Raw genomic sequence first — 20,655 nt, forward strand, 5'->3', positions numbered from 1 at the left:
ATATCGTTTCTTGTAGTACGTAAAATAGGAGGAGGGATGAGAAGTGTTTGAGGTTTTGGATAGGTTGGTTAAGGTGTGAGGTGTATCATTTCCAGCAGTTGGGCATAAAATGGGATAAGCAGTGCTTGAGATCTGCAATGGGTGTGTCTACTAGTGAAGTATTTAATTTTGTATAACAGGCCAGAAGAATGCCTTGCACATCTCGTGTGTCCCTTTTCAGCATCTACTGCAGGTAGATTTATGTTCTCTTTAATTTCTAGCCAGTTGACCAGAGAGATCCCAGCATTGCTAGTAATGGCCAAAGCTGTGTACTTTTTTTCTGGTGTAGCATGTATAATTCCCATGACAAGTATTGTGTTAATAAAAGATAAGTGAGGGTGACCGATTGTGTGAAACTCACAACTCTCATGATGATTTTCATCTGGAGATCTTCATTCTCACAATCTGTTTTCTAGTATAAATGATCTCATGTATCTTGTGATCATGACTATCCAGCATGTGTAAGTCATTCATCTTTATTCTATGTCACAGTATGGCTGACCATGTCATGAGGGATGTAATTTGTGAGGTCATAAGCAGTACATTGTGGGGCGTAAGTGATAGTTCAGCTAACTATAACTGCTGAATTTCACTGGCTTTGTATGAGTGAAACCGGACTATAAAATCTGTGTAACCTTATTTTATTTTAGTGAATTTGTAAGTTTTTAAAATTCTGTTTCTTAACTATAATGTCCCTGTAAACCTTTGGCTTTTTCAGTGAATTTCTAAGTTTTTTTATGTTGCTTCTGAACTATAACGTCCCTATAACCTTTGAAACTTTTAAGTACATTTCTAAGGTTTCTTCAATTTTGTTTCTCCAATGTAACTAGTAACCTTTGATAGTGAGTGTGTGAGTTCGTTTAGGAGTAACTCAGTAAGACTGTGGGTGGGTCTGTGAATGGGTGTGAGAGTGTCTGAGTGGGTGTGTGAATGGGTGTGTGTGCTTCAGTGTTCTCTGTTTTGCCCTCGTCTGCTCGGTTTTGCCTTTTCAGCTTGTTTTTTTGCCTCTGTTTTGCCTTTCCTGCTCATTTTTCTGCCCTGTTTTGCCTTTTTCTGCCCTCTGTTTTGTCCTCTTCTGCTCTGTTTTGCCTTTTCTGCAAATTTTTCTGCCTTCTGTTTCGCCCTCTTTTGCTCTGTTTTTGTGTTTGCTGCTTGTTTTTCTTCTCTCTGTTTTGCCTTTTCTGCTTGTTTTTTTTGTCCTACGTTCTGCCTTTTCTGCCCTCTGTTTTGCCTTTTGTACTAATTTTTTATTCCCCTGTTTTGCTCTGTTTTTGCCTTTCTGCTCGTTATTTCTGCCCTCTCTTTTGCCCTTCTGTGCTAGTTTCTTTCCTCTTCCCACGGAAGGCGGTGGTGGTTCTGTGCTCTACAAATGCTGATTGGTTGACTGAGTATCCCACTACCACACTGCTAGGCATATCATGAGCATTTATGAATTCGGTTGGATGCTTTCTTTTTTAATAATGTTTTATTTTTTCTACACGGGGATCCCACATATAATGCCACTTTCTCCTTTTTCTACTTTTCTGTGGCTTTAAACACATCCCTAAATATTCCTGCCCATTATTCTTTTTACCTTTGCCTTTTTAATAACAGCAAAAAAAATGGATGTGACAATAAGTACTACTAAATGATGTAAGCAACCTAGAATAAATAATACGGTTGTTTCCAAAAACAAAATGAAGTCCTTGACAAATACTCATTTGACAGGCATGTGTGTTGTCTTCACAGAAGAAAATTCACCAATACCACATGGAAGCGAGCAAGTAACTCCAGAGGAGAAAAGCACAGCGGGAGACCTGCCGCAGAGCATTGAAGCCACCAGATTCTAGAAAGTTATCAAGGAGAAAAGTGAAAAATCGCACCTGGAAAGGAGAAAAGTGAAAAATCGCACCCGGAAAGGCAAAAAATGAAAAATCGCAACCGGAAAGGAGAAAAGTGAAAAATCGCACCTGGAAAGGCAAATAATGAAAAATCGCACCCGTAAAGGAGAAAAGTGAACAAGCATTTGCAATGCAATAGGTCTCACTTTAGGAAAATGTGAGCTATTGGTATTGTAAATTACATTTTTTTAAATATGTGTTAGCTTTGAAAATATATAAATTTATAGCATTGTTATTCAAAAAGCCAATAGCTTACACTTTCCTAATGCGAGTCCTATTGGCTATGGCAATGGTTGTTGGTAGCAAGCAAGGACAGTGCTGTTGTGGTGCTGAGTGATGCTGTTGTGGTGCTGAGTGATGATGTGGTTGGGCTGAGTGATGTGGTGGTGTATTACAGTGATGTGGTGGTGTATTAGAGTGATGTGGTGGTGTCCCAGAGTGATGTGGTAGTGTCCCAGAGTGATGTGGTAGTGTCCCAGAGTGATGTGGTGGTGTCCCAGAGTGATGTGGTGGTGTCCCTGAGTGATGTGGTGGTGTCCCCGAGTGATGTGGTGGTGTTCCCGAGTGATGTGGTGGTGTTCCTGAGTGATGTGGTGGTGTCCCTGAGTGATGTGGAGGTTTCCCTGAGTGGTGCGGTGGTGTCCCTGAGTGATGCGGTGGTGTCCCTGAGTGATATGGTGCTGTCCCTGAGTGATGTGGTGGTGCCCCTGAGTGGTGCCCCTGAGTGATGTGGTGGTGTTCCTGAGTGATGTGGTAGTGTCCTTGAGTGATGTGGTGGTGTCCCTGAGTCATGTGGCGGTGTCCCTGAGTGATATGGAGGGATCCCTGAGTGCTGTGGTGGTGTCCCTGAGTGATGTGGTAGTGTCCTAGAGTGATGTGGTGGTGTCCTAGAGTGATGTGATGGTGCCCTAGAGTGATGTGGTGGTGTCCTAGAGTGATGTGGTGGTGTCCTAGAGTGATATGGTGGTGTCCCTGAGTGATGTGGTGGTGTTGTGTGGCGTCCAGCAGTGTGTGGCGTGCAGCAGTGTGAGGCATGCAGCAGTGTGAGGCGTGCAGCAGTGTAAGGCGTGCAGCAGTGTGAGTCATGCAGCGGTGTGAGTCATGCAGCAGTGTGTGGCGTGCAGCAGTGTGAGTCATGCAGCAGTGTGTGGCGTGCAGCAGTGTGAGTAATTCAGCAGTGTGAGTAATGCAGCAGTGTGCAGCGTGCAGCAGTGTGAGGCATGCAGCAGTGTGCAGCGTGCAGCAGTGTGAGGCGTGCAGCAGTGTGAGGCATGCAGCAGTGTAAGGCATGCAGCATTGTGAGGCGTGCAGCGTGTATCACTGTGTAGCATGCATCAATGTGAGTAATGCAGCAGTGTGCAGCCTGCAGCAGTGTGCAGCCTGCAGCAGTGTGCAGCATGCAGCAGTGTGCAGCATGCAGCAGTGTGAGGCATGCAGCAGTGTGAGGCATGCAGCAGTGTGAGGCATGCAGCAGTGTGAGGCTGCAGCAGTGTGAGGCATGCAGCAGTGTGTGGCGTGCAGCAGTTTGTGGCATGCAGCAGTGTGAGGCTTGCAGCAGTGAGAGGCGTGAAGCATTTTGTCGTGCAGCAGTGTGCAGCATGCAGCACTGTGAGTAATGCAGCAGTGTGCAGCAGTGTGAGGCATGCAGCAGTGTGAGGTGTGCAGCAGTGTGGGGCGTGCAGCAGTGTGTGGCGTGCAGCAGTGTGTGGCGTGCAGCAGTGTGTGGCATGCAGCAGTGTGAGGCGTGCAGCAGTGTGAGGCGTGCAGAGGTAGAGAGAGGGAGAGAGAGAGAGAGAGGTAGAAAAAATGAGAGGTAGAGAGAGAGGTAGAGAGAGAAGTAAAGAGAGAGGTAGAGAGAGGGGTAGAGATAGAGAGGTAGAGAAAGGGGTAGAGAGAGAGGTAGAGAGAGGGGTAGAGGGAGAGGTAGAGAGAGAGGTAGAGAGAGGGGTAGAGAGAAAGGTAGAGAGAGGGGTAGAGAGAGAGGTAGAGAGAGAGGTGTAGAGAGAGAGGTGTAGAGAGAGGTGGAGAGAGAGAGAGTTAGAGAGAGAGAGAGAGGGGTGGGGAGATAGAGAGGTAGAGATAGAGAGGTGGAGATAGAGAGGTAGAGAGAGAGAGGTAGAGAGAAAGAGGTAGAGAGGTAGAGAGAGATAGAGAGGTGGAGAGAGGTTGAAATGCAATGTTCACCCTGGTACAACAGTTATAAATCTTTGCAGTGTTTTGGCATTTTTTTAAAGTGATTTTTTTTTTACATGATTGTGAACACATTCATGCCTCCTGCCCTGACGACTTTGCAACAAGTGCACAAAGAGTCGATGTGGGTAAGACAAAGAATGGCAGCTCAGCTTTTCACGTCTTTCAAATGACAACAAACTGAGCAAGGGTGAATTTGGACAAAGCAAATCAAGTTACTTACTGGTTAGCGCTTAGAAAAAGCAAACTGCGGCATTTGGTGCTATCTTAAAAGCAAGTTATAATCAACCACCAATGTAGCGAAGAACAACAAGCATTCGCGTTTATTTGTCAAACAAAGATGCGAGCACAGTGTGAGGGGGCAGTATTACAATCGCCACGGGAGAGGGGAGCAATTGGAGTGCGGCGGAAGCATCAAAGGGCTGGGAATGCGTGGGGGGAAGGGGCGCAACACAGTGACATGGATCAAGCTGGCACCTCGCGCGTTCACGCGCACATGCACACAAGCTTGCAGCCAGGGAAACCAGGGTAGCACTTTGAAAAGCCCCTTTACAAAATGTTGAGGTAGCTATCAATAGTGCAGTTGATGGACCATTCCACTGGAATTCATTGCTGTTTTTTTTACTATTAAGCCATGGAATGGGGGATTGCGAGCACCTTGTTTGCATTATGGCACAATGCGCCTTTACTGCCCACCTTCTTTCTCTGCAGTTGGGCAAGGGCGGAATGCAGGCCCTTGCAGCCTATGGGGGGGGTTCTTCATGACCCGTGCACGTGCATAGGTGCAAACGTCACTGTAGACAGCGGACTTTTATCCATTGCTGTGGTTCCGCCTGTGTCTCCTGTAACGCTGAGCGATATTACTCCTTTTTAGTGAAAATGTCGAATAATTTTCTCGTGTCGCGCATAAAAAAGAAAACGCTTCCACTGAAACCAGTTAGGAATCGAAAGCCTGGAATGGAATTGTGAGATATGAGAGGGTTAAGAAGCCGGAGGAGGGGAGGCAGAGAGAGAGAGAGAGGGGGGATGTGTGGCACACCGACAGATGGGTACATCTCTGGAAAAAAAAAACAGCCAATCTGCAGCTCTCAAGACGGACTAGGCATGGGAGAACAATAAAGGGAACGGAGGTGGGCTTTTCACTGGGAGGGGAAGAGTCAAAAACTCTCAGAGATGCAGAATGTCTGGAGGGGAGGAGGAAGGGTAGGGCGAGGTATAGAGAGGTTTAGGACATTGAGAGCAAAACGGAGAAGGACACGAAGAGACAAGAGGCCATGGAATAGGGGAGGGATGGTGGGACAGAGCGCGTGAGAGGGCAGGGAGGACCATAAGGGAAACAAGCTATCAGCATTCCTATGGCGGGGGAGGGGGGCGGGGGAGCGGCAGCCTTTGAAGTCTGATGCGAGGCACAGACAAATGGTGGTGTGACGTGGCTGGCGATGGTGTGCACGGGCATAGCTCACATGAAATGTACGCTGTCCGCAAGTTTGGTAGAGTTTTTGAACTGCCTACTATATACTCGCCTATCTACCCCTGGGGGATAGAATAGTCGAGACCTAAAAATCGCACCCGGAAAACACACAAATAATGTCAGCGTACCAAGAGAATACAGCCTTTAAGGTGGTTTTGGGCTGAGACTGGCGTGTCTGAGTTTTATGAAAGCGCAAGAAGATTTTGTTTTGTAGAATTTGTTGTTATTAAGCATTTAGATCAATGGTGTCCCACATAAGAGGATCAGCATCCTTGCTGGACATTCAGTACATCCACGAGACAACTTTTCATACAATATATTTAAATGGAACTCATTTGCCTATCCAGTGGTAATTAAATAAAACAGTAAATAATATATCTGTGGTAATTCTGAAAGTCTATTGGTCACCCCTTACATAGCCTGTATTCATGTCAGTATGTTGGAAATGCAAAGCATCAGACAAAGTTTACTACAAAACTTCTAGGCCATTGTAAGCAATACTTGATAAATACTTGCTGAATTAGCTGTGCTCTTACAATATATTACGGTCGTGTTGTCCTTAATAACCAAGAGTTGAGGAGTTTAATGACCAGTATGTATCATTTGTATATTTTCATCTTTTGCTCCCTTGTTTTCTCTCCAAATCAAACTCTGCTCTCTGTATATTTCCCCATTTGTTTTAGTGACAGCTGAGCTGCTCTAAGTAGCTTAATGTTTCATTGCTTATTTTTGGCTGTATTTCTGTCAGAGAACGAAGATCATTTTTTTACAAGTTTTGTATGATGTCAGATTCACAATTAATACCTTTGCTACTGAAAAGAAAAGGCATACTGCCCACAGTCTGATTCTCCAGTGTTACCGCTATGTGTCCCAACGCGGCTCTTATTTCATTGCCACTCAACTTGGCAATTACTCTTATCAAAGAAGAAAAAACCCAGCAAAGTTTTCTCATTTGCATTCCTCGAAAATGCCATTGTTTCAAACCTAGTAAATAAATACCTCTGATATGTACCCCAACAAAGGTACTTTGCTATTGATTTTACAATGGTGCATTAAAAAAGGGTTGTATTAGGGGAACTGCTGCTTTTAAATTCAATAAATTATTTTACAGCTAAGCAGATATATTATTTACTGTTTTATTTAATTTACATAAAACATGCACACCAAGGTTTCTTGTCGCTGTGGAGGGTAACAAAGTTTACAAACTAATCTACAAATCGAATGCACATTTATTGATTTCAACAATATTGATTCTCATGCAATGGGCAAGATACTTTTTTCTGGGCCAAACTGTAGCACATCTTGATACACAAGACAATCCATCTTATCAAGGTCATTTTCTAGTCCGGCTTCTCATTCCTCACATTGGCGACCCCAACGAAAAGTTGCTCCTCCAAATGGTGTTCTCTAGTCCTGTTGATTACAGAAGCTAAGGGCCCATTTGTAATACAACCAGTAGAACCTGTCTTCCTCTTCCTCAGATGGATGGGCAGCAGAGACAACAAGCATTTACAATGCAACGGTCTCGCCTTTGCAAAAGTTAGAGCTATTGGCATTGTAAATGACAAATTTTTTATTTATGTGTTGGTTTTGAAAACAGATAAATAAATGGCATTGTCATTTACAATGCCAATAGCTTAATCTCTCGCAAATGCCACACACATACACACAGTCCCCCCCACACACACACAGAGCCCTACACACACAGAGCCACAGACACAGAGCCACACACATACAGAGCCACACACACACAGAGCCACACACAGAGCCACACACACACACAGAGCCACACACACACACAGAGCCACACACACACAGCGCCACACACACACAGAGCCAAACACACACACACAGAGCCCCACACACACACAGAGCCACATACAAGCACACACAGAGCCACACACACAGACACACAGCCACACACACATACACAGCCGCACACACACAGAGCCACACACACACACACACACACAGCCACACACACATAGCCACACACACACACACACAGAGTCACACACACACACAGAGCATAATTCCAAGAGCCAATGTAGTTTAAAAAATACTTGTGAAAAAGCATCCGGGGCACCGTGGAGGCACCGACAGCTCATTTGCTTACGTGCCCCCTCCCCCAATGATTTATTATGCTCAGCCTAGTCCAACCAGTCAAGGCCCACAGCCACTTTCTATTTCAGTCTACTCCAAACAGTCATGGCCTACAGCCACTATCTATCATAAAGTTTGCTCAGACAGACGTGAACAGGGAATGTGCAACCGATCTACTAACGGGAATTGCACATTCCTGGGTGGATCTTGTGCACTGGCACACAGGCGGGAGCAGGGACCCCGCGTAGACATGAAGAGGGAACATGTGCTCTCCAGACATCTACTCATAAACACACCAAGTGATACAAACACACAGTAGCTAGTGACACACAGACATCTACTCACAGACACATCAAGTGAGTGATACAAACCACACAGTACCTGTTGAGACACAAATAGCAAGCACTGGCACGCAGACTACCCTACCTCATACTGACACAGTCGGCGCCTACTAGACACAATCTACTCTCAAACACATCTAACTGTGCAAATGCTGTGTCTGGTGACCCTCTCGGAATCTTCTGACAAGGACACGCGTGCACTGGCGAACACAACCCTCAGTACACCTATGTGGCGGTGTTGTGTTGGGGAATTGTGGTGACTCGGTGGCTGTGATGCTTTAGTTCATGAACACGGTGTCTATCAGTAGACTTGTAATATAGCGAATGGTGCCACTGCTCGGCGGTGCTGCTGCTAGGCGCTGCACAGCCTGCTCAGGGTCACAGTGGCACGCGGGCTCGTTAGCCTGTACCCTGGGGCATTGCACAAGTGCGTGTGCATGAGAAGAGCATGTGTGTGCGTAAAAGATACGATTTTTCCAAAGAGCTAAGAAGTGGCGTTGAGGCATTAGGTGTATATATATTAAACAAAACAGACATTTATGGGCGCCTAATCTTTTGATATTCAGGGGACAGCTTAGAAGAGTCCGGGCCACCCTGCAGTGCTGTCTGTCTGTCGGGCGTAGGGATGTACCTGTCGGTCAGACCGCCACCCTGCCCGCCCCAGCCCTGAATGCATTCTTCTAGCGTCAGGGTTTTTACTCAAAATCGCCGTTTTGCTCCGCACGCTATAAAAGTTCATTAAGGAAAATACTAAAATATGTCCTCTAAATCTTAAGATATGATTGTGTAAGCGTTGTAAATATGACTCGTCAGCTCGACCGAACAGAGAGCTCACAACACAAATAAAAGACACCAGGTACACGTCAGTAATGTAAACGATATAACATCGAAAACAGCAACAATGTTAATAACTCACCTTCATAAATATTATTGCATATAGAATTATCAAACAAAACAGTGTGCCTAAAACTTCTGCTCAAATGGCAAATAATTGTACGCAATTCATCAATATATTCAAATGCAAACTTTACCTTCTATAACAAAACGGTGGAAGGCATTTGTTTTATTCAGCGCCGTGGGGTATCTTTAAAAAAAAAAAGCATTGGCATTGCCAATAGGTCTTGCCTTTGGGACCTTATAAGCGTTTAGTTATCCAGCCCAATATCCTTGGTGCAACAACATCAACTGTTGCATGGCTAACCACTTATAAGGTTCCAAAGGTGAGACCTATTGGCTATGCCAATGCTCATTGTTTTCTGTAGGGGGGACGGGGTTGTAATGTTGGTATAATGTCTAATGCTATGTGTAATGCTTATACATTGCGCGGCCCGCAAGTGATGCTTTAGATGTGCATTGTTGTATTCATTTGAATGTGGCTCACGCATGGAGTATCCCCTGGAAGTGGTTCGAATGGCATCAGTCACTTGCCATTCGATCATCTGACTGGGAGGTCGCTCTGTGTTGTGGGTGGAGTACTTATTGGAAATAAAGGCTTCTTCTTCAAGATACGCTGTTACGCATCTCATTTCAATGGTTCTCTATTTCTGTCGGTGGATGCTCCATTTAGGAAAATTTACCATTGCCCCTTGAATTATGCGCCTGTTTGTACAGCCTCAATCTAGGGATGATTGGTTCAGTTTCCAGAATCCTGTACCTTAGATGGGTTTCTCTCCCAAAGAGAATCTTACCTGAATCCTGATCTTTATACGTAGCCTCATCTCGAGATCTCTTGATACCAATCCCTGCATTTTGGTCTCTGTGATCCATCTTGTGCTGTGACAGCTTGTCACTTCTCTCCACTTCTCACTCTTCCAATGGGGTCTCATCCAGTGGAGGCTTGGTAATCTGTGCATGGTGCCCTTCTAGCAGACGTCCTTTTAGGGGGAACTTGGCCCTAATCTCCCCACTCTGCTCTTTGCAAGGAGTATTGAGATATTGAACACTGTTCTATCCCCCTGAACCCTGCTCTTTCTGAGGCTTCTCTCCAGACGAGCCTTTGATACCCAGCACCACATCCTTCTTGGTAGGACTACTAGTGGCTACTCCAGCAGCTACCTCGTGACATTTCTCATGTAGGTCAATACTTCTACGGTCATCTTCGGCTTCAGCTGACAAGTCAATCTTGTAACCTGCTTGCTGGGTTATAAGACTGTGCAATTCAAGGCTACACTGGACAGCTTTTAAATGTCCCAAGTTATCAAGCTTTCTGACTCTTGGAGGGTTGGTTCAGGGAAGTCAAGAGATGTCAAATCAATACCTCTAGCCACGTTAACCTCTGGCGAGTTACTTGGATTATCACTAGATGGTTTCACCCTATGCTCCTTATTGCGATCCTCCAAAGAACCTCCAGTGGCAACCTGTCTCCCTAGGTCACTGTCAACAATACTTTTATCGCTATGGTTGCTTATGGTTGCAGGGGAGGTATCTCGGTGGGCGTTTTCTGAAACTTCGCTAATCTCCAATCCAGCAGGTTGGCTACTTGCATCGAGAACTAGGGCACCCTCAGAAGAGAAAACTTTGTACTGCTCAAAGGAGGAAAAAAACCATCCTGAATGGCACCTGTGCTGTCGCCCTGCGTAGCAAGACCATCTTGTTCCAATGGCCCGTCTGGGTTGTTCTCTGCAAGTGTGCGGAGGTCCTCTTGAATGTCTCTTTCCCCGCTTGCCTCCCCTTCCACGCTGTCCTCCTCTTCTTCTTGGTCTCCGGTGGTAGTGCTAAAGCTGCGGGTGTCACGACATAGGCTACAGTGCGGGTACACCAGGGTGGGAATGACAGTGCGGGCCCGCAGATGGTATTCGCGCTTGCGGCCTCGAAGTCTCTTGAGATAGCGGCTCTTTATAGCCTGACAGGTGTGTCTGGTGAGCTACACACGGCTCATCTCCTTCAAGACCGTTGTGCCTGTGACAGCGGCACCGACAGGAGCATGGTCACGAAGGTACATAAGGATGGCCAAGTCCTCGGCTCGGGTAAAGGAGCTGCGGCCGTTGGAGTGGCCCGGGACTAGCTCGTGAGAGCAGCATGGTTGTGTGGTGAGCACCTCAGGGACCAAACAGAAGGCGTCAGGGTCTAGAAGTTCTCCGCCACATAGCGAACGGAGATGTAGACGTCAGGCCCGGCCTTGAAGCCTTCCCCAGGCGGTGCCAGGAGCAGTGCCCTCGGCTGCCGCAGCCAGCACAACAACCCTCCGCCGTGCTTGATGAGTGGGGACAGCAGCCGCTTCTAGGGCCCCGGTGGCACGTAAAAATGCATAGGGCTACCATCCTCCTGAAGAAATAGGGTGCTGGAATGAGTGAGAGGTGCAGCGACTAACTCTTCAAACTCTGGCCGGCCAGGCGGGCGCGCGCTGCCTGTCCCCGATTCAAACACAACCGTTAACGCTTGCGCTATGATGGAGCCACTACTCTAACTACTGCAGGAGTTAATTGGAGATCAACAGAGTGCTACCTGAAGAACAGAAGTGTTCCATCTCAGAATAAAACTCGATTACCTTTAAAAAGGACAGAGTCACTACTCTAACTACTACAGGAGATGATTGGAGAGCAACAAAGTACTACTACCTGTAGAATGGAAGTGTCCCATCTCAGGAATAAAAACATCCTCAATGTGCTTTAAAAAGAAAAATCTCAAACTAAGTGGAAATTGAATAAAAAAAAAACGAAAACAAGCCGAACCCCTAAACGATGACAACCAGTCTAAACATGCCGCCGGTCCGATTTTGCACGAATTCCGGAAGTGTCATGCCTGTTGTGGGCCGGGACTTCCGGGGGAAGCCCGTGCCCACAGAGGGCTGGCCGATTGGAAAATGGTGACGCGGGGCTCCCATACCTGAGGGAGAGCCCCGCGGTGGCGGCAGAAAGTGGCAGCGAGGGCGGCCGTTGATGCAAGTGCGGTGAGTCGAGCTTGGTTCTACCGTGGGGGCTGGTGCATGGAGTACGCGTGCAGTGGCTGGGGCGTGTGTGTGCGGCTGGGGCATGTGCGCGCGTTTTCAGATTTCAGCATCTTCACAAGCGCGCAATCAAGTACTTATTGCAGTGGCTGGGGGCGGCTGGTGCGTGTGCGAGCGCGCTGTTTGTATGTAAGCGCGTCCACAGACTCCAATCTGCGCGTGCCCCGGTCTGTCTCCCTTGAGAGGCATCACAATGACAATAAGTCTCGCTGGCGACAGCGCTTTTGCGCTGCAACACCAGACGAGACCTAAAAAGCATTAGCAAAGCCAATAGGTCTGGGATATAACAAAGTACCTGAATGCTTCCATCCATGCTCTCACTCATCCATGCATACGCCCAATCAACTCACTCATCTTCTATGCAATCGGTCGCCCATCTTTCACGTAAGTAACTACTCATCCACCCATTATTTCATATTTGCATTTACTCACTCGTCCATTTAAAATAAGAGGAACTGAAACCCAACCATTATTGAAAAGGCACCTAAGCCAGACCTATTTGCTTTGTGGCTAGTCTTGATAAGGGGTTTTGGGGGGTGAGAGTGCAGTCTATTCGTATAATGCTTGTTTGTGAAATTGCTAGAATGCTTGTTTGTCCTATGAGAGCACAGCTGGTAGCTTGGGGCTGTTTCTCTCAGGGGCATGAAAATGTTGTCTTTAGTTTGGGACTGCTCGTATGAGCCGTGTGAGAGCAGTTGACAGCTGATACTAAAAGCACGAGGGGTCTGACAGCGGGTGACTGCTAGTCTGTGAATGGCATGAGCACTGTCTTGAGTAGGAGACTGCTACTCTTTGAGGAGTGGGAGTGTCAATAGAGTGCATCTGCTAGATGGGTATGAGTGATGTTGGGTTGTGTGAGACTCCTACCCTGTGAAGGGTTTCAGGCAGCTGTTGGTAGATTGTGGTGCTCATCTGTGAGAGGTGGGAGAGTGGTTCTGGTTCCATGTGTGACTCCTAGTCTGAAAGGGATGCGATAGGGGTGTTGGTAGTGTAAAAGTGCTTAGTGTGAGGCATCTGTGAGTGCTATCATTAATACCTGCCTTCTACTTAACAAGTGTCTTCCGGTGGGTGACAAGGCATCTTATCCTATTAATTAATGGAAAGGCAGTGGAGAACGCTAAACCTCAAAGCCCTGTGGACACAAAGCATGTCACAGAAACAAAGAAAGGCTGGCTTCAAACCGCAGACATTCACTCCCTTGTAGAAGAAACTACATTCCAGAAACAGATGCCACCGTAATAACGGAGAATGCGCTAATCGCCCCATTGACAGGGGGAAAAACACAACTATGCATGTAAAATGACGTGCTGGTCACCATGGTAACAAACAACTGCACATCATCCAGAGAGCTACTATATAAATAGGACATAATGCTCAGGGGTGCACCCGCATAGGGAGCATCCACGAAGGGAAACAAACACACGTGGTTACCCTCGCAACGAGCACGAGCGCTAAGTTCGTGAAAACAACGAATGCTGCCTCTGCTCGGAGCCACTGCTTTGTCTATAGTGTGGACATAAAATCGAAGTCTCAAGAATCAGTATCCCAGAAATGGGAGTCTTCCCAACAATGAAGAATGCCCCGATACTTCTGCTGAGATAACCTAGGAGAGAAACATGTATGACCCCAGCATGGGTAGGATAAACTGTCCCAACATGCTCCGACACAAGGGAGTAGACCGAAAATTAAAATACCCCCCCCACACACACTTTCTACTGCACCTCTGATGGCGCCTATCAAGCAAACCAAGTGAGCCCAACTCTCCCTACAACAGCTCCCTTGTGTATTCGATCCAAGCATCTATCTATCTATTCATACTTTCACCCTTCCATTCGCCTGCTGATATCCACTGTTCCACCTTTACATTGTCATCCATTAATTCTTTCATCCATCATTCAATCTCTACCTATGTTATCTAGCTACCCATCCTCTCTGCCACCCATCTATTTTTCCATCTAATCCATCCTCTATGCCATCAATTGGTCTGTCCATTCATCTATCCATTGCCATCAATCTCTCTATCCATCCATTCATCCCCTCATCCATCCATCATATCATTCATCCAATCGGCCATCCATCCATCGACATTCACCTACTCTTCCGTCCGTCCCCACCCAACAATCCATCCATTCTGCCATTTACCAGTCCATCCACTCTGCCATCCATTCAATCACATTTTTACCTACTCATTTATCCATCTATCCCTTTTTTTTTTAAGTTCAAGTTTATTGAAACCAAGTACAAAAGGGTTGTACATCAGAAATGTATCATACAAGATAAATATAAACAAGTATATAAAAATAAAAAATACATAAGGTGCATGAATAGAAGGAATCAATAAACAATAATGTCTGAGTGAAGGAAAAAGGGGGAGAGGGGGAGGAGAAGGACATAATATGATGGGAAGAAGCAGAAGACCAAATGGTAAACTGTGAAAAGTACACATTGTATGCATATATATAAAAATAAAGATAAAAGTACAAGGAATTGATAAAAATAGAGTGAACAATTATAATGAATAATAATTTATAGTAACAAGACAACAAGGGACTAATCATGGCGGCTTACGAACCTCATCAGACTCGTGGGCTGGAATACTAGACGAAGGAGTTGTGGAAGAGAGGGAAGAGAGATATGAAGTAAGAGGAACCCAAAGTAGATCTCTCTTAATTGCCAAGGAAATAGGAGTGACACCATTTGTGTCTAATCTGTGATGAAAGCATATGGCATTCCACCAGGCCGAATAAGTAACTTTTGACGTATCTTTCCAGTTGGAAGTTATCACCATCCTTTTACTCTGTCATTGCTTCAACTATCCATCTAAGTATCTGCCCCGTTACTTTGTCATCATTTCACCTGTCCATCCACCTATCCATTCACTCATCCTTTCACCCACTCGTTCATCTATCCACTCAATTTACTCATCCACCCACTCATCCTTACACCCATTCACCCAATATTCCATACATCTATCCCTATTCTATTTACCCATCTTTCATTCTTCCTTGCTCCTGCTTAGTGTTTTATTGATGCTGTATTTCGTTATAGCAGTATCTATCAGCTTTTGTCTGCCCAGTTACAGACAGAAGAGGTGCATAAAGAACCCTACCCTGCTGAAGTTGCTAAAGCAGGAGGTTAGGACACCCCTGGTTCGACAACTGGATGTACTGAATAAACAAAAGGTCCGAGCTTAAAAAAATAATTAGCGGGGTATAGAACAAGGCCAACATCCTTTCAACAACAACTGGAAGGGTGGTAAGATACCTTACGAAAATCGGAGGTGCTACCTCAAGACAAGGCCAGGTGCTTCCGGTCCTTGTCATGGCCATGGCCATGGCCAGAACAATCATTATGTCGGAGAAGGAGATGAAGGAGATGCGAACCAAGAGGAAGGATCGCAGAATAACTCTTTGAAGCAGATAATATGGTGATAGGGGCGTAGCTTTCGTTTGGTGCAGCAGCTGCAGTGTCACAGAGGGCCCACTCAACCCCAGTGGTTAATTTGAGGCGGTGGTTTCCGGTGCTCACAGTACCACTTAATTGTCAACACAGGCCGTTGTGATACTCTGCCACAAGGTGGTGCTGTTGGGCTAATTTAGTAATTTAGAGATGACCATGACAACAGTTAGTTATTAATTCAATAACACAAAAAAGTGACTATAGCCTGCTTCCCAAGCCATTCTTATAGATTTGGGGCCTGAAATGGTCCGAATTGTCACACTTGTAGGAGTGTGATGTTTACTAGTTGTGTTGCTACTATCATTGGTAGCATGGCAGAGGCAATGTGTGGTGCAAGCTGCAGTGGTCTCCTGATGATAGTCCTGGCACTTATTTTTTTTACAAATTAAGCACGGCTGAAGCCCTTATTGCTGTATTTAGGAATATAAACGGGGGGTTACAGGGACACTTCTTTCCCTGCCGTAGGGCCCATGGCACACTGTATAGACCAGATTGGTGACTGTCCTCGGAAGAGAATACAATTAGCGGTACAAGAGAAATAGATTGAATGAGAAGCGATGACGCCCTAAGCTTCTCTGGAGAGACCCGCAGACGAGAAGCAATATGCGACGGCCAAAGGGTGAGGGTTCCTTCAGGCAATGATTATGGGTGGGAGGAGTAAATAGGGGTTATACCGCGGGAGGGTCGAAGGTGGGGGGGGGGGGCCACAACGAGCATTTAGGCACTTGTAGTGCCACCAAAAGAAATGATAAACGTCTGTGTCTGGGCTTTTTAAAGCAGCTGGCGTTAAATGGACATAGCAACAATATTCGGATTAATGTATCGTGACAGAACAGGGAGCAGGCGGCCGTGGCTTTAAATCACGGTCCCGAACTCAGATCAAGAAAAAACATCCCGGAGTTCCCAGTACGGAGATCTGTGCACAACACACAATATCATGTGTGCCTGGTGTTCAGTTTACTTGAGGGCATGCCTTTCTAATCTTCTTTCGGGTTTTTTTCAGCCCGTCTTCTCGGGTGAGGACACTTCTAAGTGTCAGGCGAGCCTGGCTGGGCGTCCGGCGATTAGGGCCCTCGAGGGCATGCCAGAGGTCACTTCCTGACAACTGTGGGGTAGCGCTATTCCTTATCGCCTGAAGAGAGCTCGAAGCTAGAGCACGCAGGGGTGAGCCAAGAGGAACTAAAGGGAGCCCAGACAGCTATTTTTGTGCAGCTGACCCCGGCCCACATTCCATTCCACCTCAGTCACTAACTAAATGTGTGGCACTGGAGCCGTGGAGTGGTGGGGACAGGGGGTGTGAGGTCAGTACCCGCGTGCGAGTGCCTATAATCACTTCATCCATGCCAGTGGACCCGATTCAAGCGGGTGACTCCCGACATTTGAAGCCCCCACGTTTTTTGGCGTTGTTCCTTAACCTGAAATTGCCTCTGTTTTAATAAAAGTCCCTCCTTTGAATTCAAATCTTCCACTTTGTTGTTGTAAAATGTTGACATGCATGATAGATGGCTGGTTAACCCCTGCGTGGCACTGCGTCTGGCTGTATTGTTGTTTCAGTGCTTGTACTCGCAGCCCGGCTCTTGGTTGCAGTGTTGCTGAGTGAGACCAGCTGCTAATGCGCGAACCCGATGACGTAACAACGTCCAAGAGGGGCAAACGCTAATGTTATTTTTACCCAGAGAGAAAGGCGTCAACACACAGGGGCAGCCAAAACAGCTCTGGCGAGAAGGGGCGAGGAAGGGCCGTAGAAGCAGACTATCTAGACAAACGTGTTACAAAAGCCAAGAAAAACAAGCGAAAGATAACGTCGTGAGCGTGCGAGCATGCACCTCAGCTGTACGGGCGCACACGAAAGTCACTCTGTGCGCGTTTCCATGTGCCGCGAGCGTGCACATCAGACGTCTAGGAAACTCGTCATTGAGAAAAGGAGCTGAACCTGAGGCGAGGCAGGGCCGCAAACAGGAAGCAGACGGGAGCCTACCCTGCGCTCCTGTGCCTGTGAAGCCAGCCGGAAGATTTGCTGTGTGTGAGCTAGCGGGGCCCCCGTGCTCATGGAGAGCCCCGCCTGCTGCCAAGCCTGAGCCGCTGACCCTACACACCTGAGGAGGAAAGACCGGCCTGGAGAGCAGCGGGGGAGTCCTGAGTCAGTCCGGTGAGTAGGGGGACGTGTAAACACTGTTTTTTGGTGCATCAGGCTAGCGAGACAGAAGATGGGCACTTCGAGTGTGTGGATGCGCGTGTGTGACTGTGTGTGTGTGTGTGTGTGTGTGTGTGTGTGTGCGCGTGATGTGTGTGCGCGTGAGCCCGTGAGTAGGTTGGGGGTGTGTGTGTGTGCGAGCGTGTGTGTATGCAGTGTGTCTGTGCCTGCGTGTGTGTGTGTGTGCGCGACTGAGAGAGGCATGGCTGACTTCCTGGGGATGTGCATTGCTCCGGGGGGCTGGGCGTGCGCGCCCACGATGTGAAATCGGCATCTCCACAACAATAGGTCTCGAGAGCGAGACCTAAAAAGACAGGGAGTGTGCTAGCCTGCCTCAAATGGAAGGGCAACACCACTTTTGAGAGAAAACACCAAAGTACTAATTTGTAAGGAATAGAACACAATGTAGTGTAAAGTGGCTGCACTGAAAGCGCCTGCCAATCACAGACACGTCGCGTGGAAGTGACTGCAATAGAGGAGACAGTTTCGAAAGTCAGCAGCCAGAGTGCAACTAGTCATTGGTTCAATCAGGAGCGGCCCGTCACCTGCTACAGTGGTGGACCGGGCTGGAGGACGGAACTGGGGGGTAGGGGGGGATGAGGCAGGAGAGGAAATAATTGTTTTTAAAAAATGACCTACCTGTTGGCAGCCGCCTCGACCGTCTGCTCCATCGCACTCTTCCTGCTTCTGGGACAAGCACCCAGACTGCACTGCGGCCAATCCTGATGCAGCATGAAATCAGCGTCAGGATTGGCCCGAGTTATAGGACTGTGTGCTCCCAGGCAGACTGGGAACCTGTGCCAGCTTCACTGCGCATGTGGGTTTGGCCGGCCTGAAACGGCAGGCCAAACCCTCATGCGCAGAGAAGGGACAAGGAAGTGCACTGCCACTTCCCCACCACAGTGTCGCCAGAGTCCTGGGGGTAGGACTAGGGGTTAAAATACAACGATAATAAAACAGGTTTAAAACCCGTTTTATTATAGTCTTATTTGCGGGTAGTTGCGGGGGCGGCGCTCCACCGCCCTTATGGAGGGGCCAGCATTGGGTTCAATGGCTTGAACATCAAAAAAGTAACAATCAAATTACTCACTGTGGCTTCACAAAGAAGGAACATATAAGTAAGCCCTCCTCCAAAAAAAGCATCACAAAGGGTGAATGAATGAAGAGGGCTTATCCGGAAAAGACATAGAGTCAGAAAGTGAGCCTTAATTGCCCACAGCAAGGCTTTACAGGTCAAAGATAAAACAAACAAATGAACATCAGATAACTAAGCCTGAAGAGGCATGTCGATTCTTGCACCAGGTGTATGAAATTGTGTGTTCGAGGCATGTGGGCTGCTGAATTCATGTCTTGTGCATAGATCGCCGCCTAGTGTTGGGTCCGGATGATTGCACTTGTTGTCTTGGAAGAGTCTTCGAAGTATCACGAGATAGGTGACTCATCCCCCGGACTACAGTGCGCATGGGCATCCTCTCCATCCTCAGATTGTTTTTTTCCGCCATTGGGTTAGGATGCAAACTCCTATACTCCAACTTTGGAATCAAAAACAAAACTTTTCTAAAGGCCAAGAGTCCTTCGATTCGACGGTATTGTTCTCGCTCGGTACCTCTCTACTCGATCCAGTCTTCCATCTCCAAGCGGTCGTCGACGCGGGCCGTTGGGCCTTTTTGACGCCACGTGAGCCGACCGTCGATGGAAAGAAGCCCATTTAAAAGGTGCCCACAATGCCACTCCAAGTTCCCACACACTGATAAGCACTCAGTATGCAGCAAGTGCCTTTCCCCAGACCATAAGGAGGAAAGCTGTCCAGCCTGCGCACAGTTTCGATCCAAGAAAACTATTCGGAACCGACGTGCCGCCAGGCAGGATATGCAGCGACAGGCACCAGACCCGGACAACATCTTCGATGATGACCAAGATCTACAAAAAGCGCCAGACTCAGACCTAGAGATCGTCACCGTAGAAGACTACTCGGACTCCGATGACGACATCCCCCCGGGGCAAATCGTGAGTACCCTGCCCCTGACACCATCTACCCCGTTAACAACAGCTCCGGTCAAGGCATCGCCAAAGGGCCTAAGCCAAGATCATAAAAAAGTTTTGCTAGCCCTGTCATCCGGCTCGGCTCTGAAACCGAAACCGAAACCTAAACCTTCTAAAACCCCAGGGCCCAGTAACATCGTCCCAAAGAAGGTTCCAGAGCCAAAGAAGGCTGTCGACCCGAAGGGCGACGATCCAAAAACGGCCGCACAGCCAAAGAGCGTAGAGCCGAAAAAGACTGTCGACCCCAAGAAGGCCGTGCAGCCCAAACCTGTCGAGCCAAAAGTGGTTGTCCAACCGAACAAGGCCACACAACCAAAGGGCGCCGAACCAAAGAAGGTCGCCGACCCAAACAAGCCTTCGGCACCAAAATCCGTCAACCTGGCAAAAGGCGCCATACCTAAGCCCGCGTCGAAGCCAGAACGACCTATCGGCCCGAAGACACCGGCTCCGAAAACACCAGTCGATCCAAAAAAGACAATCGACTCGGGAAAGGACACTCATGCAAAAAAAACAACTCCAGTCGATCCGAACAGGAACATCGACTCGGAAGACGACACTCCTCCGAAGAAGCCTACGGAGCACAAAAACCACGTCGACACGAAAGCCAAGGTCGACCCGAAAAAACGGCCCATGCCGAAAAAAATCGGCTGCTAAACCAAAAGTCGTCGACAAACCAAAGTCGAACACTCAACCCAGGACTGTTGAGGAAGAACTCCTCCACCCAGATCCCTCTGACGACCAAGCAAAAATGTATATCAACCCAAAGACTGGTAAAGTTACCATCCTGCATAGGAAAAAGAGGCCTATGGACTTTGAACCTCAGTCCCCTATTCCACTGAAGAAAAAGGACTTTGGGACTTCTCCTGCTAGACCCTTCATTCCTTTTCAACCTATCATGCCTACTTCTCCTTTTTATCCATACACTCCTTATTCTCCTTCTCATCACGGGGACGATGAAGGTACCACAGGGGATGAGCCACAGCCTCAAT

General features: G+C 47.4%; 1 protein-coding gene and 1 pseudogene across 1 annotated transcript in view; one reads left to right on the forward strand and one right to left on the reverse strand.

Moving 5' to 3' along the window:
* Nucleotides 1–2,031, forward strand: part of LOC147709584 (uncharacterized) — an 89,825-nt gene extending 87,794 nt beyond the window's left edge. Inside the window, exon 9 of the mRNA XM_086925513.1 lies at nt 1,768–2,031. Coding sequence (XP_086781639.1) covers nt 1,768–1,868 — 101 coding nt within the window. The 3' untranslated portion in view covers nt 1,869–2,031. The remainder of the gene's footprint in view (nt 1–1,767) is intronic.
* A 7,556-nt stretch (nt 2,032–9,587) lies between these two features.
* LOC147709585 (uncharacterized) overlaps nt 9,588–20,655 on the reverse strand; it is a 50,682-nt pseudogene continuing 39,614 nt past the window's right edge.

The sequence above is a fragment of the Lissotriton vulgaris genome, chromosome 6, assembly GCF_964263255.1.
Source record: "Lissotriton vulgaris chromosome 6, aLisVul1.2, whole genome shotgun sequence".
In the NCBI taxonomy this organism is placed as follows: Eukaryota; Metazoa; Chordata; class Amphibia; order Caudata; family Salamandridae; genus Lissotriton; species Lissotriton vulgaris.